Raw genomic sequence first — 24,833 nt, 5'->3', positions numbered from 1 at the left:
ATTTTTTTAAGAGTAGACACACAAAATGTGGCACTAGGAATCTATTGTTTTCTCCTACAAGTGCATGCTTGACCCCTCTATAAAAACCTATAATGATTTCGACCAAGTTAAATCGATTGCTCATAATAAAATACTTTAAATTGTTGCAAAAAGAGGCCAACTTGCAATAGAGTTTCATTAAGAAAAAAAAGGCACCTTGTGGTTAGTACAAGGGGTTGGTTAAGTATTATTCACCATGTATCTCAAAAGTTATTCTTGATTTGTTCATGTTTGTAGGAATGCATTAGAAATCTTTTGTAGCTAGCTTTCAAAGGTACGCTGGTTTTTTAATTGGTAAAATGCAAACAATTTATTTTTGGTTATTATTTTGTCTCCCACTTGAGTGTAAGATAATTTTCTCACATAAATTTGGTGACAAGTTTCTATGTAGTTGGCCCATGTGTTTATTAAGACCTTACTAGAATACCTTTTCTCAATTGAACTCCCCTTATTTATAATCCTTCTAGCTATACATATCATAACTAGTATCAATTCAAGTACGTTGTTAATCTTATCCTCTTATTTCTTCATTATTTTTGCAACTATGTGTACTAAGTGCTTTCAACATCCTTTTATGCAATTTTTAAATCTAATTATTTCTATGATTGATTACAATATTCCACAAAATGTTAAATTTACCAAATATATTAATAGGAATGCCTTCTATTTTGAATATATTAGTGTTTTTTCATGCCATTTTTTTTAATGTATTGCAACCAATTTTTTGTCACCATGGTCTCTAATTCAAGTCACATTAAAAGGTCCATTGTCAAAGAGAATGAACAAATTGATCCTCGTCCTAAAGCTTAAACACCTTACAATATTGAAGAAAAACAAAACAAGAAGTAAAGCATTGGATTCTATCTTGTAATTGCTAAGAGAAAAAATAGGATAAATTGAATCAAAGGCCAAGGACAATAATCACGTGGAAAGAAGCATAATTATCATAGTCCATAAGTTTTGCTACCATGAAGTCCCTTAGCTTTGTATTGAAATTGGAATCCAACGTCACATTGTTGGACTTGAAGTTTATGTGTAGAATACAATAGTCTTGATCCTCATGAATACAAACAATTGCCAAGACTACTCTCCACACAATGTTGCATGTACAATTCCATGGTAAAGTTCATGTTGTAGGCACTTAGATGGTGCTGAGTTCAAATCTTCTACAATACCAAAAAAATGTTGCATATGCAATTCCAATCAAGAATAAAGGAATTCATGAAAAATTGGTTGTTCAAATTTTTGTTTGCAATGAACTATTTATAATTAGGTTGTAGTGCCCAAATTAGATCATGCTCACCTCTACAATGCATTGTTTCTTTCCACGTGTCAATGCTTGAGATATTTGTTTGTTATCATTCTTATGATTCAACAACAACCACTTTATCCATTACCTCACGATTGATTAACATGAAGAAATGAATTCGTGTTCTGAGCTCCTCGACTAATAATATGACTCTTTGAAATGTGTTTGACAAAGAGTCATTTTATGATTGATCAATATATATAATTACCTTTGAAGCATCAATTTTTCCAATAATTATACTTATGTATCTCTTTCACACATAGAATGTAGATCCATATAAAAAATCCTTCCCTCAATGATACCAAATTTCCACAATCCATTATTATAATTAGTGCTAAGTTTCTGGATTAGATTGCATGTTAGTTTTTGAAACAACATTTCAGATCACACTCCTTGATCCAATTGCATATTAGTTTTTGAATCAATGTCATGAATCAAGAAGTGTGATTCGAAACGTTGATTCAAAAACTAACAAACTTACCACTGATTATAATATCCTTCCTCTCAAATCAAGTAACACGAAAAAATTTATACCCTGAAAAGAGATTTTTCATAAATGCCCTTAAAAGACATTTAAGACCACCTCCTACAACCATACTTAATCTCCCCATAGTTAAGCATAAACATGCATAGAATTTGGTTCTCCTCTTCAAACCATACAAATTCAAACAAGTATTGCACATATCATCCACTAAGGAAGGTGCTACGAACTTGCACGATATCTAACCATTTTTAACTCATTAAAAAACATCATGATGTCGGCGAGGGTCCCACGAGGTTGACTTGGGGTAAAGCTCGGGCAAATCCTGACCGTATATTCATAAATAAATCGTCATTATCTTTGTCCTCTGTGCTTTAATTCATTATTTAAGATTACTGCTGTTCAGGCCATTCTACATTCTGCACAATGGAGAATTTGGCGCTCCTCAGACTTCTGTGCCTGCTAGCCGTCCTATCTCTGACGGCTGCGAGGCCATCGGAGGAAATTATCCGTCAAGTTACAGACGACGATGCTGAGAGCCTGGGCAGTTTTGACGCCACGAATGCTCTGTTAAATCCGGAGGTGCATTTTGCGAGCTTCGTGAAAAGATTTGACAAGAAGTACTCGGGGCCAGAGGAGCACGCCCATCGATTTGGTGTCTTCAAGGCCAATCTGTTGAGGGCTTTGGAACACCAGAAGCTGGATCCAAGCGCCGTCCATGGCATCACAAAGTTCTCAGATTTGACGGAGCACGAGTTCCGCCGTCAATATTTGGGGTTAAGGGTGCCGAGATCTGGCGCTCATGACGCCCCCATTCTGCCTACTAATGATCTGCCTGACGACTTCGATTGGAGAGACAAGGGGGCCGTCGCGGAGGTTAAGGATCAGGTAGGGTATCTGAATCTGATTTTGTTTTCGCTAACGGTAAAGCGTCAAATTTTTCCATTATTTGTCAAAATTTGTTGACGGATTTTTAAGGGCGTCATTTTCGCAGGGCGCGTGTGGGTCGTGCTGGGCGTTTAGCACGACGGGAGCCTTGGAGGGGGCGAATTTTATTAAGACGGGGAAGCTGGTGAGTCTGAGCGAACAGCAATTGGTTGACTGCGATCACGAGGTCAGTTTTATCTCTGTCTCTCTCTTTTTGTCAGTGTAATCGTGGCCTGTATAGGGTTTGCTGGTAATATGCTCTGATCGTGGCCTGTATAGGGTTTGCTGGTAATATGCTCTGATGCACGCTGTCAGTAATTTTTGGAATTATAGTTGTTTTCGTTATATTTCTGTTTCCTTTTGCTATTCTATTATTATTTTTAGTAGCCATATTTGTTTTGGTTATTATTATGTTGGTAGTCTGGAAGTAGGCCGTCTTTTGGGCATTACTCAACTGTGAGCCTACAAAAGCTGAGGTTAATTTGGAAAGTTTCTAGTGGTTCAGTTGGCCTAGGGTTGTGATGTATATTTCTGTGGATTCGCTCAGAGCTTGTTGGTATATGTGTGTATGTAAAAACTGAGGTTAATTGATGGAAAAGTCAGAGCTTGTTGTTAGTTGGTTCTAATTTCTAATTATTAATTAGAGATTTCTAATATTTGTGTGATTTAGTTTTTATTAATGTTTTTTTTTTATATTCTGATAAAATGTTATTTGTTATTAGAATGATAAAATATTTTTAGGAATTATTTGTGGAGCAGCTGGGCACATGAATATTTATCTTTGCTACTTATTTTTAAACAAAACCTTTTAATTTTTTATTAATAGTATTAATATAATTTGTGCACTTAAAATTTGAAAAACCAAATAAAAATAAAATCTTAAAAAAAAGAGGGAGAGCAAATTGTGGAGCCACGTGACACTTTTGTTAATAAACAGTCACTGCTTGTTTCCAGCCCCCCCTTTTCTTCCATGGCTTATTTTTAATTCCTAAACAATAGCTGCTCCATCAAATTAGGGAAAGATTCTAAATTCTCCATAAAAAAATTTAGAAATAGTAATCAGTGTGTTGGAAAAAGAACTGCCTCGGGTGTCTGAATTATTTGTATTCTTAGTGTATGAATACTTTATATTTTCAGTTTAATATTAAGAATTGAGGGGTATTTAATCTGTCAGTCATTTTGGGCAGCATTGCTCTTTTCATTTAAGAACTGAGGTGTATTTGTTATATTAAAATCAGCTGAGTCGATTTTATATACATTCCTGTTTTAAGTTTAGAATTAACAACTGAAGGATGTTCATTCTCACAAAATCAATCACTGACTTAATTCTAAAAATCAAATTACCTAGTAAAAATTCAGCTGAAAATAATTTATTTGACCTTGTTCAGTGCATTGATGTTGGAGTCAAGCCCTCAAGAAGAAGACAAGAAATCTATTTTAAATTAGATATTGAATTAGGCTATTTAGGCTCTTTTATTGTTTTAAAGAAGCACCTCCCATTTCAAGTTTTAATTGATTGAATTACATACAAGTAAAAAGGCATATTATGCATAATGGATCTTTGCCGTCTCTTGAAAATAACCTGCCAAAAATATGTCCTGGAAATGCGTCTCCCCTTCCATTACTGCCCGTTCTAGAAATTTGGTGTAACAGCGCAAATGGTTACAACATTTCATAGAACTATCTCTTCCTGGTCAATCAAAGCAGGAGAGGATGCCAAATTGCTACCCGGTAGAAAAATATATCGTAATTTCCTGAGGAATAGGAGCCTAGTTTAAAGCTATATAAACAGAACATATGGAAACCCATCCGATTACACCACAAGATGCTTTCTTTATGTCTCCTTTACCAGAGCGGGGGAATCAGAGTGGGTTCTCAGTAACGTGCAAAACTTCCCAAATAGATGCTGCTACAGCCAAAATGTTTAATAATTGTTTTGTAAGAACTTATGTTATATGTTGACCTTTGATTATGAAACCAAATTCGCTTATAAGCTTCCTCCTACATGCTGTCTCACTTACAGTACAATTGAAAAGAAGTTTCAAAAATGCTGTTCTGTATGTGTGAGGGTAGCGATTTTTTGTTGATTTGAAGCAACAGGATGAGAAGCTTTAATACGGTGACATATTGCCAACATCCTTTGAGGAAACATACCACAGTGGCTTTGAATGTCTACAATCAAATGCTGTTTTGAGTTTTTGAAATCCTAAGCTGTTGAAGATGAGAGTATGGTACCTGCTAGGTGCTATTCATAAAAGTGCAAAATTTTGTTCATTCCTCATGCATCTACTTTATAACCAAATTGGATTAAAATGAGGACAATCATTTTTGATCATGTCTACCTCCCTTCTCTTATGATTTTGATTCTAGTTTTCTATACGTTTTTTTTTTATAATTTTTGTAATTGGAGAAATAGAGTTTGGCATAAATTATGTGGTTACTAGTTCTCTCTGTTTCACTTGGTCAATTCTTCCTGCCAGAAAATCTTATTTCAAGTTTGCACTTACTAACATCTATCTTATGAATCTGCAGTGTGATCCTTCAGATTCAAGAGTATGTGATGCTGGTTGCAACGGCGGGCTTATGACAAGTGCCTATGAATATGTAATAAAATCTGGTGGCTTGGAAAGTGAGAAAGATTATCCATATAGCGGAACAGATGGTACTTGCAAGTTTGACAATAGCAAAATTGTGGCCAATGTTTCCAATTTTGGCGTTGTTTCTATTGATGAAGATCAAATTGCTGCAAATCTGGTTACAAATGGGCCTCTATCAGGCAAGTTAAAATTTTATATATTTTCCTCTTTTTGAAAGCATAGATAAGATATTATGAGGGCACGAATTCGAATTCTCACTGTTTGAATAAATGTCCTGTATGTTCTATGAGAAACTAGAAAATAACTGAGCGAACACTTGTTTTTTCCGGCATCTAGAACCCACTTTTAGGAGACAAAATGTCTGTAGCCTTTTCAACCTTAGGGAGGGGTGAGATGGAACCCAGAGTTATGCATTTCAATCATGTTGCTGGCTGGTTCTCCTGTCAATTTGACTGTAATCGGTGTGGGAGGTGATGCCCACTAGGACCTTACTCTCCCCGGGCCATTATGTTAAAATGCACAGCCGCGGCCCAGACGCCCTTTTAATTAGACTTATTAATGTTAGTAGTGCATTACACAAGAATGCAACTGGTTAAATTCAACTTCAGATTTAAGAATCATGAAAAAAGACATGACGAATTTGGAATTTCAACACATGGTAAATAATTTAACATCTCATCTGTGCACTTAGTCCTTTTGGTGTTACTTACAGTGGGCCCTTTACTTACTGTGTTATGTGGGTTTCTGTGAGTGCAGTGGGCATCAATGCTGCGTTTATGCAGACATACATGAAGGGAGTATCTTGCCCATACATCTGTAGCAAGCGCAATTTGGATCATGGAGTCCTGTTGGTGGGCTATGGTGCCGAGGGTTATGCACCCATTAGGCTCAAGAATAAGCCCTATTGGATCATTAAGAATTCATGGGGAGCTAACTGGGGAGAACATGGGTACTACAAGCTCTGCAGGGGGCACAACGTATGCGGAATTAACAACATGGTTTCCACTGTTACAGCTGCAACTTCATAGGCAACAAATTTTTAGCTGTCTTGTATATATCTCCTAAAGAATGAAACTGTTTTCTGAAGACATGCAATGGATTATGTGGTAATCTAGGTGCAGGTATGGATTTAAAGCATTAGAAGGTTCATATATTCAATATTGTCATGACATTTTATGCAGCAGCTAATTGTCAAGCATTGAATTTCTTTACTATCTTGTATATATGTGCTTCATGTACTTGTAGATTTATATTTAAATATCGGTCTCCCCCAGCTATTGCTGTCGTAACTGTTTTTAATCTGTTAAGTTTAATTCTGGATCATGTTCTGCATGACTTTTGGGGTGTGATCTTATATCTATTTGAATTTCGAATGAACCGTCTGGTAAGGTGGACAATGTGACACTATACAAGGAGTTTTAAATATCACATAAAAAAATGTTTAGTCATTACAATCTTAAATGATAATTCTTTGTTTGGATTGGAAATTGATTTATGAATAACAAGATTCGGACATCCATCTAATCAAAATGAAAATGAAAGTGAAATTTTTATCATATGTTGTAGTTATCAAGTGTTTTGGTAGATTATATAAAATGTAGAATTATAGACAAGGAATGTGAACTGCTTGACAAAATGCCTCAAATAAATGTAGGCTAATAGAATGCCATGATTAAAAGATTTGTTCAACATATGTTTATTGTAAAGGCCTTAGAATATTTTAAGCAAAAAAACTAACAAAAATGTAAATTTGGACTACTCAACCTTTACCAACATCTTCCTTGTCTTTGATAAAATTGAAGCTTTGGAAGATAATACGGATATTCAGCAAGAATACTTGTTAGTGGTTTTTTTGCAAGATATAATAGTTCTAAGTGTCACTATTGATCATCTAAACCTACACTAGAACTTATGCATAAAATTCATTAAGAAGCACAAATTGTCTCTTGAATGATTTTAAATTGAGATTGATTTTCTTTGTAGCTTATACAATGGATTAACTTAAGTGGCTCAAATTTCCAAATGCAGAAGTGTAGATTTATTTTCAAAGAGCCTAGAATGCAATTTTATGATGCCTAGCTATGTCTTATTTAAAAAATTGCTCTACTTTTCTTTCAAATTTTCACACATGGTTTTCATGTTTTCCACATTTTAGGCTAATATATTTCATTCAATAAGATAAGAATGGCCATGATGAGATATTTTGAGTAGTTAGGAATAATGAATTTCATTTAATTCAAAGTTTTCTTATTTCTTCTTTTGTATATTGTAATAATGCAAATATATGCTTTAGGCCTTACCTACTCTATAAAGCTTTTTGATGTTTAAACAAGCTCATGTTCTTGTGTCTATTTTTTCAATGGACCCTTTTAGCAAGTTGTGCTCTCCATTTATTGAATACAAATTGCATTGCATGCTTCACAAGTGGGAAATTTCAAGCTTCTCATACGAGTATGACAATGATTCTACAAAATACCACTATCTTTTTCTATCTAATAGTTTTTTATCCACACATATTGTACTTGCAACCTTTGTCTTTTAACATCCTATATTTATGTATAGCTTGAATTATTTTATTACCCATTATTGAACCTTTTTAGTGTTCTTGTGTTTGATAAAAAAGAACACATCATTGTTTATGTTTATATCAAATATTATTGTTTAAAGAAATATGGAAGAGCATCATACGATGGAGGTATCCACTTTTTGCATGTGTATGTTGTTGCAAGGTAAGTTTTTATTCAAGCTATAACTTTAACATCAAGACAATCTATTTATTTGCATTCATCACACCATTACATATGAGATAAGTTCATATTTTTATTTTGAAGCTTGAACATTGATAACATGAGTTTATGTTGCCTTGAAAATCGTTCATGGTGGCAATTAAGGTAATGGACATCCATATATTATTATTTACAATTTTTCATATCAAAATAATGACAACTTTCTTTGTGAACATACATTTAATCCTCTAAAATATGTGTTTACAAAAGAACAATATTTATCATTATTGAGACAATTTAGTAATTTTGAATTCATTTTTTTTTAAACATTGTCGACTAATTTTATTATGCTAGTTTCTCAAAATACCTTAGCCAATTAGAAAATGATGATATTCATGATCAAAATTTTGATTTAATAATAAATTTTGATAGCACTAGTTTATTCTTGGGTGGTTTATTTACTTTGGAAACAATAAATAAACCTATGCCTATCACAACTTTGATGGCTTTCAGTATAATACCATCTTTATGGTGTCCAACGAGAATAAAACTGCATAGCCCCTAAGACCCTATTAAACCTACTAGCACATATAACCGTGCGTTTTAGAAATGCCTGGCTTACGACCTGTCGGTTTTTGCTGCGACCAATTCCCAAAACTGTCGCATGAATGTGAAAAGGAAGAGAGAAGGGGAGAGGGGGTGGGCCTAGAACCCACGAAACTGTGGGGTCCCCTCCCCCTTCTAAAAAAATATAAACTAAAGACATAGAACTAAAAACCTAAAATAACAATAAAAATAAAATATTATTTTTTATTTTTAATTAAAATTAAAATAAACAAATAAATAAAATAAAACATTATAATATTTATTAATATAATATAATTATTTTTAAAACATTATAATATTAATAAATTATCAATAAAATTAATATTAGTAAATTGTAATAATTAAATAAAAAATGAATTTATAAAATAATTCAAATTAAAATTTTATAATATTATAGTTAATTGAAATGAATTATAAAATTAATATTTTTTTAAATCAATAGATAGAGATTAGGAGTGGATGGAGAGATAAAGATAGAGGGAGATAGAGAGAAATAGAGGTTGAGTGAGAGGGAGAAATAGAGATCCAAGATGGTGAAATAGAGTGATAGATAGATAAAAAAAGAGATACAAAGAGATAGACAAATAGAGGGGGATAAAGGGAGTGAAATAGGGGACTTATAGAGAGGGAGAGTGTAATAGGGATAGATAGAGATATATGAGAAGAAAAAGATAGAGAGATAGAGATAGAGGGGAAGAGAAAATATTAGATAGATAGATAGGGAGTGAAGGAAGGAGATAGGGTGAGAGACAGAGAGGGGGGAGATAAATAGATAGAGAGGAAAAGAGATAGGTAGAGGAGGGAGAGAGGAGAGAGAAATAAGGCGACAAATACAAGTAATAGAATATGATAAAGAGAGGGATTGAGATAGAGAGAGAAATATAAAAAGATAAAGATAGAGATAGAAATTAAGATAAGGAGGGAGAAACAAAAAGTGTGTGGAAACAAAAAGTTTGTGTGGAGAGACATTAGTAGGTAATAATAGAAAGGAGAGCTAGAGAGAGATGGAAATCTAAAGATATATAGAAAATGAAATAGAGAAATATAGATAGAGATAAGTTGGGGAAAAAAATAAATGTGACTGAGATAGAGATATAGACATAGAGACAGGGAGGGACAAAGGGATAAAGAGAGAGAGACACAAAGAGGGGATATAGGAGAATTAATTAGTGGTGTACACAATTTGCCCTTACATGTGTTATGGTAGGTATTTCTAAAATTTTGTTTTAATTTAATGGTAAACATACTTAAATATGCTATCAATTTGGTGTCCATTTGAAATGGCATTTAGGAATTTGGGATATTATTAATTTCTAGATATCTTATAATTTTTTGAGATTGAGAAATGGCATCTTATATTTGATGAGACACATGGCAACAAAAGCTTCATTGAACACATTGCTCTTATATCTTTCTTGGCCACTATTTTTCCCGAGGTTTTTTGCTACCAATTTTCCCTTTAGCTAGGCCACTTCATGATTTTATTGCCTATTTTTACATGTCGTTTTTTCCCCACAACTTTGGAACATACATAGCTACTTTTATATTCTTTGACGGTATTTGTTTTTCATTTTTTATTAAAAATGTAAAATTTATTTTATTATAAATTTTAAATTTGCATTTTCACATTTCCTTCACTTATAAATATAATTTTGAAAAATCTGTATTGGGTGCCCCCTTCTTTAAATTGTACACATGTCTACCCTGTAAATGAAAGCAACATATATCTATTGTTTTGTAGGCATGACATCTGCATTGATATTTGGTGTTTGAAGTGATATGGGAAACCGTCATAAAAATCAAGAAAATCCTATAAAAACTTATCACAACTTCCACGCATTGTACAAGTTACCTGGACAAATATATAAATCCTTTCCAACATTTTGAATCATTTTGAATACAAATCTCTAAAGAAGTGTTAACTTAATGGGCTAACCTTATGTTTCCAAGCGTAATTTATATGATAGCATAGAAGAATAAAATGATTATGTTATAATTCTTACTCCCATACATGATATTAAATAATAAAATATAATAGTTAAGAGATTACTCAACCTTTTTACATTGATTGTATAGTTCTCAATACCATTTTATCTTCTATGGATCTATGTGTACAAGTAAAAATTATTGAATATAAGTCACTAGAAAGAAGTTATAACTCACTTATTGGTTCAATAGATGAATTTATAAATAAAATAGTTACTCAAATTGTCAAACCAAAAATTATAATTAAATATCAAACATGATGGCAACAATATTACACTTTTAATTCCTAAAGCACATTGATTTCAATTCGTAAATTAGCATGATGATTGAGTTATATGCCTTCTTCAAACAAGTTCAAATTAAGAACATCCATAATTGTAAAATTTGTCATAACTTTCAATTATGCAAAAAGTGAAGTGAAACTAACTATTCATTATGTATAAAAAACAAATTAACAATAAAAGAAAAAATAGGATATTGAATGAGACACTTGAAAAAAATGATGTACATATATAATATTCATTATCTATCTATCTAATATTTTCTCTTCCCCTATATCTCTATCTTTGTATCTTTTTCTTCCCATATATCTCTATCTATCCCTATTACACTCCCCCTCTCTATAAGTCCTCTATTTCTATCCCTTTATCCCCCTCTATTTGTCTATCTCTACTTTTCTTTTTTGTCTATCTCTATCTCTTTGTATCTCTTTTTTCAAATCTATCTATCACTCTATTTCGCCATCTTGGATCTCTATCTCTCCCTCTCACTAAACCTCTATTTCTCTCCATCTCTTCCTCTCTATCTCCCTCTATCTTTATCTCTCCATCCACCCCTAATCTCTATCTATTGATTAAAAAGTAAATAATTTTGGGAATCGGTAGTGGCAGAAACTGACAAGTCGTGGGGCGGGCACAGACAACGATGGTGGGCATTTCTAAAATGCATGGTTGTACGTGCTAACAGGGTTAATAGGGTCTTAAGGGCTATGCAGGTAGGGGCGATCTGCTACCTCTATAGCTGGTGTTGTACAAAACTAATCAACAAAGCCATGATTCATTTCTTCACAAACAGTAAGATCTATTCACACATTCAAATAGTGAAATATTTAAGCGTCAAAAGTACCTAAATGATAAGTGGTTGTTTTCTAGACATATAAGGGGAAAAATACCACACCAATAGATTCTTTGCATTATTTTTTCAATTTAATAACATTAACATATTCAAGATTCTAAATTCAACATGGCAGATTGGACCATAAAACTAACAACAATAAATGAGTTATTTTTAGGAGTATGGTATCCAAGTTCATAACACTAGTTTATGCAAATGATACAAATTCAAATCTAGATATGAAGAAGTTTATGACGATTCTATTAGTTAGTTGATATGTTCAAATTTAATTCTATTTTTAGTTTTCTATTTTTGAGTTCTTACTCTTATTGGTGAAAATAGGGTGGGACTAGAAATTGCTCCACCAGCCTAAAATATTTTATGCACTTATCAGTTATTTGAATTTTATATAGAAAACTAAATTTATTTACCACCAAGTGAATTTAAACTTAAGATGATGTGCACTACAAAGTTCATGGGAACCCAATATCCTTAAATTTAGCAGCCTAAATTTTTAAGCTGAACTATACTACAAAATTTATGAAACCCCCAGATATTCCTACAAAATTTCATCAGCTGGGAGTCTAATTTTTAGTAAGCCTGACTCCACATAAAAGATACATAACTTTAAAAAATAAAATTATTCTCATATGCCATGCATTTAAATTGGCGGGATAGTCAAGGGTCAAGAAGAGAACCACATCTTTTATCTTACACCAATAAGTCTGCCCGTACATACTGTATTGCATTCCCTGGACATAAGGCTACCTAAACATAAACGTGACTAGGTGCAAATTCGCCCCATTGTGTACATGAGACGGCTTGAATCTCAGGAAATGCAAATTTTAATAACCCAATAGACCATCATAAATCAATTGGTTTACAGATAAAACATACTTATAATATGTACCTGTTCAGCAAAAAATACATAATGGGATCTCCTAAGACATGGGCATTTCGCTGGATTTATTCCCAAAATGGTGAACTACCCCATTGTCTGAAACTCTAAAATACTATCTTCCAAGGGATTTGTAGCATTAAAAAAACCCATTTGAGCAATGGCAGATGGCCAGAATGTTTCCAAAAAGGGTATGGAGGTAGCTAGAGAACGGCTGGAACAATTCGCTAACATGTTGCCTTCATACATCGATGACATTCCCACAGGCTTCTACGATTCTCTTCTTCTGCAAGGTCTGCAAGTCGATCATGCAGAGCATGGGCGCCTTCTCTGCACTATCAAAGTCCCTCAACGCCTACTGGTAAGATACCCATTTCCTCCTCACCTTAGATACCCATTTCCTCCTCACCTTAGAAAAAGGAAGTTTCACTTCACATTTAAAACCCAAAAATACATGTTTGAACCATTACTCTCATTTAGGTTAAGGGTTGAAACCCTATACCCAAATACAAATTCACTTAATTAAGTAGAATTATGCCCCTCATAATAGGACAGAGTGTGTTGGGTCAATTTTAATCAATGGAGAGTTCAGTCCGCAATCTTGAGCTTAATTCTTTATGGAATTTTTCTCTTTATAGTAAGTCCCTTATTAGAAGGTTATAACCTTTCGAACAATATGCAACTGTGCAACAGACCATCCACACCATAGGTCAATCAGAAATTGAATCCATGAATGGGATAACCTAAACGGACAGCAGACACCAAGAAAACTAACCCAAGAATCTTATCGAATCTATTCACTTACTTTTAAGTAAATTCATGTCTCTCATAATAGGAGAGAGTGAGATGGGTTTTTTGATAGCTTGTGTGGAAACTGGAAAGACCAATCCACGCACAGTGCACAGAGGCTAGGAGCCCAGTGGTAGAGCGTTCAGCAGCATGTTAGTGGGGGATCTTAGGTTGGTTTTGGATCAGGTCCATGGAAAATAGCAGTTTGTGTTTTTCTTGCTGCAATTCATACGGTACAGGAAGCATTTCTAATTTGGGTATTGCTTAGGGTTAGATTAAGGCAATGATAATAGTTATTTGACCACATTGTTTTACTCACAGTTGTATTGGAGCCTTAATTGTCGGTTAGCTTGGCTTAGCAACTAGCTGCAAGAAATGTGACTGTAAACTCTTGGGCAATATAAAAGACTTTCATCCACACCGTTGATAAATCAGAAATTGAACCTATGAACCAGACTCCAGACTATCTAAACTGAAACCATGCCTCTCATAGTAGAACAGAGTGGGTTGGGTTTTTCCATAGCTTGTGTTGAAAAACCATTCCACTCCACACTCTGCAAAGGTGCTGGGAGCTCAGTGGTAGAGCTCCCAGCAGCATGTTAGTGGGAGGTCTTAGGTTGGGTTTGCAGCAGGTCCATGGAAAACAACATTTCCTGTATTTATTCTGCTTCAATTCATATAGTACAGGAAGCATGCTAATTTGGGTATTGCTTAGGGTTAGATTGAGGCAACGACAGTGGTTTTTAACCACATTACTTTCACACTGGTATTGGAGCCTTAATTGTCTAATTAGTTTGGCTTAGTAATTTGCTGCAAGAAATGTGACTGGAATACTTCTGTTTCTTGCACCATGGAAATGGTTTTGCATTGTAAAAGGACCATTTCTCATTGTCAGTGAATTTTTCAATAGTTTACATGCTTTCCATCCTGATAAAGATTTTTGACTACTTGCTAGGTCTGGCTAATGAGACATTTATGATTTTTGAGCTGTTAGCAAGGTGCGTGATTGATAAATTTCTAAATACAGTTGGAAATTCGAGATGCTTAGATATTTTTATGTAATTTTGTGGTTTATAGATCAATTACTATAGATATCCACATTAATTCATTCTACAGACAATTGTACTTCTGACCTGGATTGGGAAATTAAGGCTTTAATCGTCTAGGAAGGTTATCTTACCATGTTTCTATTTGAGTGCGCACAGAACGTTGGGAATTCTCTTCACGGAGGAGCTACTGCAGCATATATTGATATTATAGGTAGTGCAGCAATATTCACTACAGGAGCTAAATCATCCGGTGATTCAGTTGAAATCAATGTCTCATATCTTGCTGCTGCAAAGTTGGGGGTAAATCCTTAACATTCTCCTTGCAAATATTTTTTGAGTGGCTTGGATTTCTTTTGTTTTTCTGCATGATGAAGAAAACTTTTGCTGATTTAGATTGTTGAGTTTGTTTTCCTTTTAACTCAGGAGGAGATTGAAATTGAAGCAAAGGTTCTCCGGATTGGCAAAGCAATTGCCTTTGCTGCCGTTGATTTGAGGAAGAAGAAAACAGGGGAACTGATTGCCCAGGGGCGTCACACAAAGTACCTTGCTGTGACTAGTAAATTGTGACTTTCTGAAATCAGTGACTCAAAATCTATCTTTTCCTGTTCTTTTCTAAGCCAGCTATATTACGAATAAAAAATGGTAAGGAACCTGAAAATTGTAAAACCTATCTCCTAAGAAATGGCAATTTGTAGGCCATTTTGGTCTGTTAGGCACCCAGCAAAAGACATTAAGAAACAAAAGCAATTCTGTCCATTTATAATAATCGTGTCTTTAAATCATTTATCTTGAGCTCTCTATTGGGATGAAGTTCTGTTCAGTCTTTTCCCTGGGGTTTCACAGATTTTGTACCATAAATTTTATATATTATGTTTGTTTTAAAGAATGTTAGTAAGTGAAACTGAAAATGTTTGGCAGTTAAAGGTAATTGTTTTGCGAACATTTGTAATGGTATGTTCTATTGGGATGTGTTTTTGTATATTCCAACCTCGTCTCTAATAGGGGACATTTTGAGGAGGGGCTGGAAATGTTTCTAGCCTACTTTACAGATTTTAAACGGTACATCAGATTTTGTGGGGTTGGGTGCACAAGGAGTGAATTGTATTGGAACTATAATGGCTAGTGGTAATCTTCCCCTACTTATTTAAAAATAAGAAGAGTTTTAGGACAAAAAAAACGCCAACCTTGATAAAAAAGGGATGTGGGTCCCACAAATACCCCCACATCTCTTTACATCAACCCTAAACCTAATTAGGGGCTTTGAAGTCGCATTCACTTGCCTTTGTAGTATTGTAATAAAAATATTTGTTGTCGATTTAGTGGTAGTTAAAGAATGTCTCATGTAGTTGATAGACTAGTTCACATGACATAGTGATTTAGAGGTTGGCTAGTAATAGTTTGATATCAATAGACTCTTGCAAGCTTAATCAATTTGGATATTATTTGGGGAATGAAGGTTATAGTTGTTAGATTTGACCTTGACCCCAAGGTTGATTTTTAATAGTCATAAATGTGGCTATCAGAGTTGAAATTGAATTTGTTCAAATTAAAATAACTCTTCAGTATATAAAATAAAATAATTTAAAAGTAACATAAGATAAACTTCAAATAATTATAAAACTCAAGAATAATTTTTTGAAGTAATATATATTTGCTACTTATCTAGATCTTATTTGAGAAGCTATTTTTATTTAATTTTAATTCTATTCCTAACTCTAACTCTAATTTAACCCTAACCCTAATCCTAATTCTTATCCTTGTTCTATTCCTAATTGTGATCCTAACCGTAACAAACATTGATTGTAACTTTAACCATAGCTCTGATTTTAATCTTAAACCTAACCCCAACCCTAATTCCAACCCTAACTATAAGTCTAATCCTAACCTTAATTCTAACCCTAACACCAATTGTAGCCCTAATTCTAATTTTAATCAAATATTAAATTTGACTTTAATTTAAACCTTACCCTTAGCTTTACACCTTTTTTTTTAATATCTTTGTAGCGTCATAAATTGTCACCAAACCAATTTACACCTCATTTTTGTACCCCTACTTTAGCGTGTTCCTTCCTCATTTCCTATGCAAGTTCGTTCAGTGCCATAACTCCAATTTTGATGCTATGTACACCCACCAATTGATTTCCTAGAGTGATATCCTTCTCCCTGGGGCTAAAACAAGGTCCTTGATTGAGAAGGACCAGGGGCTAGCGCCCTGGTCCTAGGACCAGAGTGCCCAATGCCTTGGTCCCTCTTAGTTGGTCCCTATTTTGAAATGGGAGATGAGCACTATCTCTTTGACGAGAAATTAACTTTGTGGCTCCACATGAGTATTGAAGGTCAGTTGAATCGATAAATGACCTAGATACCCCTATATAAAGACATTTGATCAATTCATTTCAATCAATCCTAAGACTCCAAGCAATCAAGCATATGTGCATTTGCGAAGCATTTTCAGAGATCTTCAAGGCTGCATATCCTTCAGTCAACCATTGTGGAGCAAAATTACATCATTCATATTCAAGCATGTGTGTGTGATTAGGGTTTTGTCATGTTCATGTCATTTCATACAACATATGTTATTACATTCAAGAAGCAAAGCATCATCATCAATAATTGTGGATTTAAAGTATATCTTTCCATTATTTATTTTAGTATTTGCAATATTTCATTCAAGGTTAATTCCTAAACCGGGGTTTGACTTTGGCAAACCTCTATTCCCAATCATTTTCCCTTCTCTACTATGTGCATGAACATGTGCGAAGCTGTAACTTTCAGGATCGACATAATTCACAGAGATGAATAGGATCCCCTTTGGACGACAAAAAGTGCGAAGGACTAGAGCGACGGGCATTCTGGTCCTGACAATTGAGGACGACCTTCTACGAATAGGTTCGAACATTCACATATTAATCAAATCCAGGTTTGTGGCTCTGTTTGACGACTATAGGTCACTACTTATGCACAATTACTTCAATTTCAACACATTTACCCTAATTTCAACATTTTCACAATTCAACATAAAAGGATATTCAAATCCAAGCAGTGAATCTAATCACAATTCTCAACCCTATCTTTGTTGATTTGAGGCTAGATCTATTGGATTCACCCATCTTTAATGTAGTGGTCTCTAAGCAAAAATTAGGTGTTTTACCACATTATTGGGTGAAACTTGTTATCAACCTATTATGCCCTGCATAACACACCCCAACTTTTCGCTTCTCAAGCTAGGGGCCCCCTTTTTGCTTCGCTTTGTATTCATCTTGTTTTCTTTTCGTTCGCACTTCAGAACCCCGGGTTCTCGGGATCCCGAAGTGCATTTTGTTCATTTTATTTCTTTTGCTTGTTTGACTTTGAAGTTTTAGGATTCTAAAACCACGAAGTCTTTGTTAATTTCCGCTTTGACACTTCGGGTCTTTGGAATCCTGGAATCTCGGAGTGTCCTTTTGTTGGTTTCTCTTTGATTTCGGAACTCCGAAATCCTGGAGTTCTGAAGTCCTGTGTTTGCTTCTTGGAGCCTCGGGATCCTGGAATCTCGGGTTCTCTCTTTGTCTTGTTTGTTCCTTCTTCGAAGTTTTGAGGTCATTTTCCTTTCGACCTCCGGAACCCCGAAGTTGTTTGCGTGCCTCAAAGTCTCGCGTTGTCTTTTGTTAGTTGCTCGTCTCTGGTTGTCGTGCGTGCATTTTGGTTTCTGTGTCGTTGAGTGTTGTCGCTTGGGCGTCTTCATTTTCGTGTGTATCTTCTTGTTGGTCGTCGTTGTTGTCCTATCGTTGATTGTCCATGTTTTTGTTCGTTGTTGCTTCATCGTTGTTGGCCTAGTTGGTTTAGGTTAGCATAGGGCGTAAAAGATCCGCAAAATCCAAAAAAAATCAAAAACGAAAAAAATCGAAAAAAATCGAAAAACCCCTCACCAAAAAATAAAAATAAAAAAAATCACAAAAAAATTAAATAATTTGAGAAAATCAAAAGAAAATTTATTTAAAATAAAATGATATTTTAAAGTTTAAAATAGAATTTATATTAATACTGAGCTCTATTAAAATTTAAGTTTAATTTGAAATTTGATTTTATTAAAATTCAATTTAAATGTTAATATATTTAAATATTAATGTAAAGCTTTATTTAAATTTTGAGATGTTTAAGTTTATTTTTAATAAATTTTGATGAACTCCCAATAAAATAAAAATTAATTTTTAATGTTCATTATTTTGAAGTTTAAATTTATTTTAATTTTAATTTCGTCAAAATTAAAATTCATTTAAGTTTTAAAGTTTTCAAAATTTAGATAAAATCAAAATTAAAATTGAAAATTAGTTTCAAAAGTTTAAAGTTTAATAAATGATCTTGAAGTCTTTTAGGGTTTTGAAATAATGCACCTTCAGAGTCCATGACTCCTGGGATATGAAGGAATGCAAAGTGGGGACAAAATAAAGGCACTCCGGAGGGCCGGGCTTAACCGCACACTCTAAGATTTGACTAAGGTGTCGAGGCCCACAACTTCATGAAGTCAGACCTTTCCCGTTACCGTATCATTTCAACTTCTGTTTTCCTATTAATCGTTGCAGTTCCCGTTTTCGTAGCCATTAGCATTTGCCTTTTCCATCGTAGGGTTTAAGTGCTCTGTTTCCTGCCTCAAAATCCCACCTCGTTTTTTAAACGAGTTTTGTATGCAACCAAAGTGACTTGCACAATAAGAGCCAATGTATTTGGTTGCAGATTTTGTTGTTGACAATGATGAAGGTATTCACCACAGTCAGCTCCTGCACATTGTAACCTCTTTGGTTTATGAAGCAACTCTTTAGTCTAATGTATTAAATAATCTATTCTATTTTTTTACTTTGTAAAATGCAACCCATGAATTATTTTCATTTCAACTATGGTGTTTTCTAGTTTTATTTTTATGGAACAAATAAATCTTAATTCCATCTTCATGATTAAAAATTATCACATTTATTTTTATTTTTCAAGTATGAGAGTAAAGACTTAACAATTTATTTATATATAAATGAGAGAATATGTGTCTTTTATAAATTTATCAACAAGTAAATTAACACACTTCTAGTTAAGTAGTCATTAAAAAGTATGTGGACAAAATAAATGAATTGAAGATCATTGTTGCAACTACAAGACAAGATTTCATAAATCAAAATGTTCAAGTATTGTATATAGAGCTACAAACTCCAAAAAAATAATAGTTACAGTTATTGAAAATGATCATGACTTAATAGTTTAACTATAGATAAACATGAAATTTTGTATCTTTTATGACCCTTATGAACAAGCTAACATATTATTACAAACAATGACTTTCTAGATAGTGCAAAATTACCCATTATTGAAACATGAGATAATGCAATATTCACAGGAATCAAGAACAAGTGAAAGATAAACCTCCATTTAATCATCATTATCTAGACACCACACAAGATGCCTTACAAACTTAAAAGTGAGTGGTTTGAATTTCACGTATTCAATAATTTAACATTCATTGAATGAAATGCATAAAATTATATCAATTGAGAGAAAACAAATTCAAAATTTTAAAACATAAAAACCATAAAGTAATGGAGCAAAACTTTGTATATTACAAGTTCAAGGAGTTTCCCAATTTCCAACATATGAGACTCCTTTATAGTGAGTTCCATCTAAGTATGAATAGGCATTTTTGGATAAGAGGAGCAAGACTCATTCCATCCAAAAAGACACTTGATGCAAATTACAAAGGATGTAAAGAGTTATTTTTTGGTTCCCCTTTTATCATTATTATTGAAAATCTTTATAAACTATATATTTTCTTGTTCAACTTGACTTTTGACTTGCTAAAATTTTGGAGGACTAGGGGTTGGAGAAGCATTGTTTACAAAAGAGATACTTTTTTGGAGGAGAAATTCTTGATGGAGTGAGTATTCTTTGTATTGAAAAAGAATTATGTCACTTTAGGAGAAGCAAATGGTTGCATAAGAGGGGTGAAGCAATTCTTTCAAGATATGAAGACTTCTCTACAAATTAGGTCATATGGAAAGTGAGAGATGGAGTTTTAGAAGAAGAAATCTCTTGAACAATTTGACAACCATTGGGTCCTTTAGAGGTCCTTCACACTTTTTTTCTTAAAGAATATGGTGGGTAAGATACAATGTGAGGATATTGAGTATGAGGAGGAATCTGAATAGGAGGAGATTGGGAAAGAGAACTCATTTTATGTCTCTTTATCAATAAATTCAAGAATCTTCAATTCTTCAATAGGAAGTGCATAACTAATTATTTTGTCATTGATCCATTTCTCCATTCTAGATCCTCTCTACTTGTTTTTGTCCCAAACCATCTTGGGTAAAGGATTAGAAGTAAGATCTACTATTTTTCATAAGGAGTATCAACAATATTTCCTTCATTGTTCATAACATGTGGCACTATAGAAATTGAATATGATTTTTATTGTAGAGAGGTCATCTTGGAATGTTCCCTTTGTCACACTTCATGGTCATTTGAACAATTATCCCCAAAATATTTTATTTTTACTTAATTTTTCTAAATATTTCTCAAACTTTCAATTGTTGACTAAATGTTGAATGAAGGCCTAGATTTATACAAGTTTAAGTTTATCAATTCCAATTCAACCTCTACACTTTTGGCTACTTGATTGGTTAAACATGATTCTTTATCGTTTATATTAGGAATCCTATGGACTTCTATTAACTACCTACAAAGTTCTAAAAAGGCTAATTAGTGTCTTACATGTCATGGAAGCATGCAAGGTGCATTATTAGAGCTCCCTCCCCATTTCTCTTTCTTTTTAGTTTGTTTAGGTCTAGAAGTAATCCATTTTTAGTCTCGTTATCCTCTCTAACATCCTAATGATGGATCCCAAAGTGAAATCTAAAATATTGATGCAAAAAATTCATGCAATCAAACCCAAAGAAACAATAATAAATGTCACATGAACTATGAAAATCTATTAATATTAAGTCATAGTTCATCTTATAGTAATATAATATAATAATATCAAACTCATTAAATTCAGTTTTAATTAAATTTGATATTCAACTATACTGATTGTGATATTTTTCTATGTTGAAAAAGGTAAAAAAAAATCACCACTATGAGTTGAAACATTCATTTTTAAAGTATTATGTCAATTTATTTCAAACTGAACTTGGTCACTGGTTTGCACTTCTAGATCTCATGAATCCAAACCTTCAAATATCCATTTGACACAAGCTTGCTAATGTAAATTTTTGAAGCACTAGAACATGTGGTAAGCAATACTTTTGTATGCATAAACCTTTGAATATTTCTATCAACTGTGATTCCTTAAAGATATAAGTAGAAATTCGTAAAACTACTCAATGCATTAATTCATAATAGAAAACTAGATTATAACAAAAATAATCATACTTTATGAATGTGAATGATTAGATAGTAAATGAGCTGACTTGTGCCAAATCCATTAGAAAATAGAATCACATGTTTACCAAAAAGAAAGATAGTTATATATAAATTACGCTAGAACCATACAAATAAGGAATAATTATGCATTACACATACCTAACAATCCATCATCCTTAAACCTTCAAATATTTTAATCAAGTATGGCTCCTTTAAGATATAACCAAATTTGTAAAAACTATTAGTCCATGTTGGTAGAGTAGTAAACTAGATTAAAATAGAAATAAAGGTGTTTTATGGACATGATTGATGGGATCCTAAACTAATAGACTTGTGCCAAATCTATGAGGAAATAAAATCAAAATTGAAAATGAGTTTCAAAAGTTTAAAGTTTAAAAAATGATCCTAAAGTCTTTTAGGGTTTTGAAATAATGCACCTTCGGAATCCCTGACTCCCGGGATATGAAGGAATGCAAAGTGGAGAGAAAATTCAAGCAAAATCACCGGAGCAAAATATTTTAGCGATGAAGATTGAAAGGCGCCGTTGATCTCAGAGTCACCAGAGAAGAGAGGTATTCAAGCAAAATGGACATATGCGAAGTTAGGGCAACACTGAAATGGAGTGGAGTGATGAAGGTATGGATCCCCAAACGATATATTCACGCTAGATGAACATAGCAGTGAGTTCCCCTTTACGGTGCATCTGAGATATATTCACGCAATACAGAGAAAAATGCAGTTCCCAAACGGTTTGATTGGCTCAAACATTCGATTAAAATCCCAATCACAAAACGCTGCAAACAGCGACCCATAATTAGGGCAAATCAAAGACGGAGGCCATGAAAGACGCACAGGGTGAAACGAAGATTTCGTAAGTAAGCACACGAAGGTGAATACAATGAAATTAAAAATTATTGAATCTATCAAACATAAAAATGATGCAAGCCCAAATACCTAGGGCATCACGGTGCCAAAATTGTGAGCAATGAGAATAATGAGTGAGCGGTGAAAAGGGAAACAACATTCTATTCTACTGCGAAAGCCTCTTTTCAAGTTGCATCAAGCAGAAGAATCGATCCAAAGCAAAATAAGCTCTCAACCTGTGCAATACGGATTCAAGGAAAATGCAAGCCGTGAGGTATACAAAAGTATGAAAACACAGAAAACGAATTGTTCAATAAGTGAAAGAAAATGCTACATGATTTTGGAGTGAAAATCTAGGGCAAGAGTATCCATAGATAACATAGTTTCAATAAAGGTTATCTTAAGAAAGGGGGCATATTAAGATGAGAATAAACTCGGATTCTTTTAATGAATTTGAATTTATTTAGTAATATAATTAATTTATGATTTTATTTGTAAATTAATTGTTTCCTTTTGCTTTTCATGAAAAATCTATACTTGGTGGGGTCATGAAAAAAGGGATCTTGTAAAAGGGGGTATTATTAAATTTTAATTTATTTTAAAATTTAATGAAGTTTAAATTATTTTATTTATTTAAATAAATAATTTAATTTAAAAATTACGAATTGATAATTTATAAAATATTTTTTGTGTTGCACATTTAAATAAAGTGAATTTTTAATTATTATTTCTTTTAAATGTGTAGATGGGGCAAGTGTTGAACTGGAGATCATTCGAAGCATAAAAGGGAGAGTTGTCAAGATTGGAGGACTTAACATGTAGTTGAACTGGAGTTGAACCAAAGCCAAACTAAACATCAAGATTGAAGCTTTTTGTTTTAGAAACTTATTTGCATTGCCAACTGGAGTTTATTTTTTTAGTTCCAAAAGGGAATATTCCTTTATTCTGGAGTGCTTGCATGCGCAAATTGGGGTTTTTATCTGCTGTTCCAAAAAGGGGAGATTATGGAAAATTGTTATAAATTGGAGCTAAATGCTCATTGTAAGGGGTTAGAGACTTAGAAATTAGACCTCTTAGAATTAGAAATAGCTTAGGAGCTAAAAATTATCTGGAGATTGGTTGAAGGTCACGTTCCATATATCTTTCCTTTGCATTTTCATGTGAATGTAGCTGGAAACAATATGATAGAAGGTAGAAATTAGAAGTTCAGTGTGTCAAATCTTTTGGTCAAGTGCCTTATTCAAAGGCAAATTTATAAACATTAATACAATTTCATGTTTCTTTCAGATGTTTTCTTTTCATATGATGAATGCTTGATAACTTTTATCTGATTTAACTTCCTAAATTTGGAGAGAATCATGTTTTGGATTAAGGCAAAAATAGGTTTTGAAGGGGCCCCGAAACCCTTTACAAAGAAGATTCTAAAAGGTTTAGAATCAAAACAAAAAACCAAGAAGAGACATTCTGCAAAAGATAGAACATTACAAATAGCAGCCAAAGAACCAACAAAAACCCAATCGGGTGACAATCTGAACATCCACAGAGAGTCCCTTAAGATTTACCTTTAGTGGTACCCTTCGGAGATCGAAGAGCCACGTCAAAAGAGGGAGTGGACGTTTTAGATTTCTTTCCCTTAACAGTAATCCAACCTTCCTCAACCTTAGTAGCTGCATCAGCCCAATCAGTGGAGAGAATCATGTTTGTTTCTCATTAATTCGCGCATTTCAATGGTGGTTAATGCTGATGCAAATGTGGTTTAATAGTTTCAACCTTTGAATTTGGCTTCGTTAGCATAAAAAATTGTTGATTTGCATGTTGATGTATGAATGTTCCAATTTCCTCCAGGCTTAGTTGATATTGTTAGATGGAATGAATGTTGACTATTTGTCATCATCTTGCATCCCCTTTCTCTTTTTCTATTTCTTTCTTGCCGGTTAGCTTAGTTTTAGTTTAGTTTTCTAACTTATGCAGATAAATCAGAATGTTACGAATCAACAGCCCCTTAACAAGTATAGCTACGTCAACCACCAAGTTACCCAACACCGTCATGACCCAACTACAGAGACCTT

At 33.5% G+C, this 24,833-nt stretch overlaps 2 protein-coding genes across 2 annotated transcripts; both read left to right on the top strand.

Annotated features, from left to right (window-relative positions):
- The first annotated feature begins 2,205 nt into the window (after positions 1-2,205).
- Positions 2,206-6,564, top strand: LOC131073316 (cysteine proteinase 15A). The gene is made up of 4 exons (XM_058009725.1): positions 2,206-2,717; positions 2,824-2,943; positions 5,289-5,532; positions 6,110-6,564. Exons 1-4 carry the CDS (start codon positions 2,256-2,258, stop codon positions 6,379-6,381), a joined length of 1,098 nt encoding a protein of 365 aa, XP_057865708.1. The 5' UTR covers positions 2,206-2,255; the 3' UTR covers positions 6,382-6,564.
- Positions 6,565-12,577: 6,013 nt separating this feature from the next.
- LOC131073314 (uncharacterized) lies at positions 12,578-15,304 on the top strand. The gene is made up of 3 exons (XM_058009723.2): positions 12,578-13,043; positions 14,677-14,820; positions 14,944-15,304. The coding sequence occupies exons 1-3, from the start codon at positions 12,843-12,845 to the stop codon at positions 15,085-15,087; spliced, it is 489 nt and encodes a 162-aa protein (XP_057865706.2). The 5' UTR covers positions 12,578-12,842; the 3' UTR covers positions 15,088-15,304.
- The last annotated feature ends 9,529 nt before the right edge of the window (positions 15,305-24,833 follow it).

The sequence above is a fragment of the Cryptomeria japonica genome, chromosome 5 (assembly GCF_030272615.1).
Source record: "Cryptomeria japonica chromosome 5, Sugi_1.0, whole genome shotgun sequence".
Taxonomy (NCBI): domain Eukaryota; kingdom Viridiplantae; phylum Streptophyta; class Pinopsida; order Cupressales; family Cupressaceae; genus Cryptomeria; species Cryptomeria japonica.
This window is presented reverse-complemented; position numbering and strand designations above follow the sequence as displayed.